This window comes from Myotis brandtii, unplaced genomic scaffold (assembly GCF_000412655.1).
Source record: "Myotis brandtii unplaced genomic scaffold, ASM41265v1 C42307700, whole genome shotgun sequence".
NCBI classification, from domain to species: Eukaryota; Metazoa; Chordata; class Mammalia; order Chiroptera; family Vespertilionidae; genus Myotis; species Myotis brandtii.
This window is the reverse complement of record NW_005322020.1, coordinates 1-1,289: the sequence shown is the minus strand read 5'-3', so window position 1 is coordinate 1,289 and position 1,289 is coordinate 1. Positions and strand designations below refer to the sequence as shown.

Sequence of the window (1,289 nt, the reverse complement as noted above, 5' to 3'; positions counted from 1 at the left end):
GCGGGGTGGGGAGCAGCTGCGGTAGGAAGGCCGCATCATCTGGCGTGAAGGGAGGCATCTGCTGGTGCTCCTAGCGCGACGCTGCATGGGGAAGCCCCCGTAAGAGCCCTGGCTCTGGCATGGGGGTGCATAAGTGCGACATGAAGCCCGGGACTGACGCTGGGGGGCGCAGCTGCCGAAGGAACCCTGATATTGGCACTGGGTGGAGAATCTTCCTTGAGTCTGGCATGCTGAGGGGTACGCTACATACCTCTGGACAGGCTGGGGAGCTGGGTAGGGTACATAGGTTTGGACGGGGCATTCCACGTAGCGAGTTTCTGTATAACAAGCTGGAGCACATTCTACAAAGCAGGTCTGAACAGGGCATGGGGCTCCACACGGCACGTAGCAAACCTCAGGCTGGCATGCAGCCTGGCTGATCACCTGCGTGGTCTGGGACTGGCCTGGAGCCTGACCCTTCACGCTGGCGGTCTGAGCCTGGCCTGAAGCCTGGCTGCTCACCTGAATGGTCTGGGACTGGCAGGGAACTTGGCCCTTCACCTGGGAAACTTGAACTGGGCATGGTGCAGGGCACTCCATGATTTGCATCCCACAAGGGGCTTGAACTACCACCTGGCCCTGGGGAGAAGGGTACGGGGAGGGGAAGAAGGAGGAACCCTTCACACAGCACTGGGGGAGCGGCAGGCAACACGGAATCTGTTGCTGGTCACACATGGTTCCTGTGCAGACGTGTGAGCAGGACCTGAGGGGTAGAAAGACCAGCTTTAAGAGGGTGGGATTTGGGGAGGAGGGCCCAAGACCAAGGGAAGACACCCTGCTTCCTCCCTGGCCTTTCTTCCCCAACCCTCGACCTTCGTTCCAGAATACTTGCTGAGTTGTCTGGACCTAAGATTACTCACTGTTGCCCAAGAAAGCTGCCTTGGATCTGCTGCAAGACCTGACGGAGGACAGCTTCAAGGGCACAGCTTCAAGGGCACAGCCAGGGTTGCAGGTGTCTGGCCTCTTGCACTGGAGGCTGGGCATACCAGTGTCCACCACAGGAGGGCGCTAACAACAGGAAGTTTCCCATCACCTCCTGGTTTCCTAAGTGGTGGGAGGGAGCTCTACAGAAGTGGAGGCCACCCATGCTCCCAGGCTGTCGTCCAAAGTGGGGACTCCCCAACCAGAGGAGCTTAAACTACTCAGACACATGTACTGTCCACACATGAAAAAAATGTGTATGTAAGAACAAGCACTCAGGCACCATCTGTGCTCCAAGTATCCACTGGAGAGTAAAGAATTCAGTTAGT

General features: G+C 57.6%; 1 protein-coding gene across 1 annotated transcript; it reads right to left on the bottom strand.

Moving 5' to 3' along the window:
• Positions 1–3: 3 nt before the first annotated feature.
• LOC102262112 (keratinocyte proline-rich protein-like) lies at positions 4–714 on the bottom strand (the record flags this gene model as incomplete). Its single annotated transcript, XM_005852952.1, has 1 exon — positions 4–714. A coding segment is annotated over exon 1 (711 nt), but the record flags the coding sequence as incomplete, so codon positions are not given.
• Positions 715–1,289: the final 575 nt, after the last annotated feature.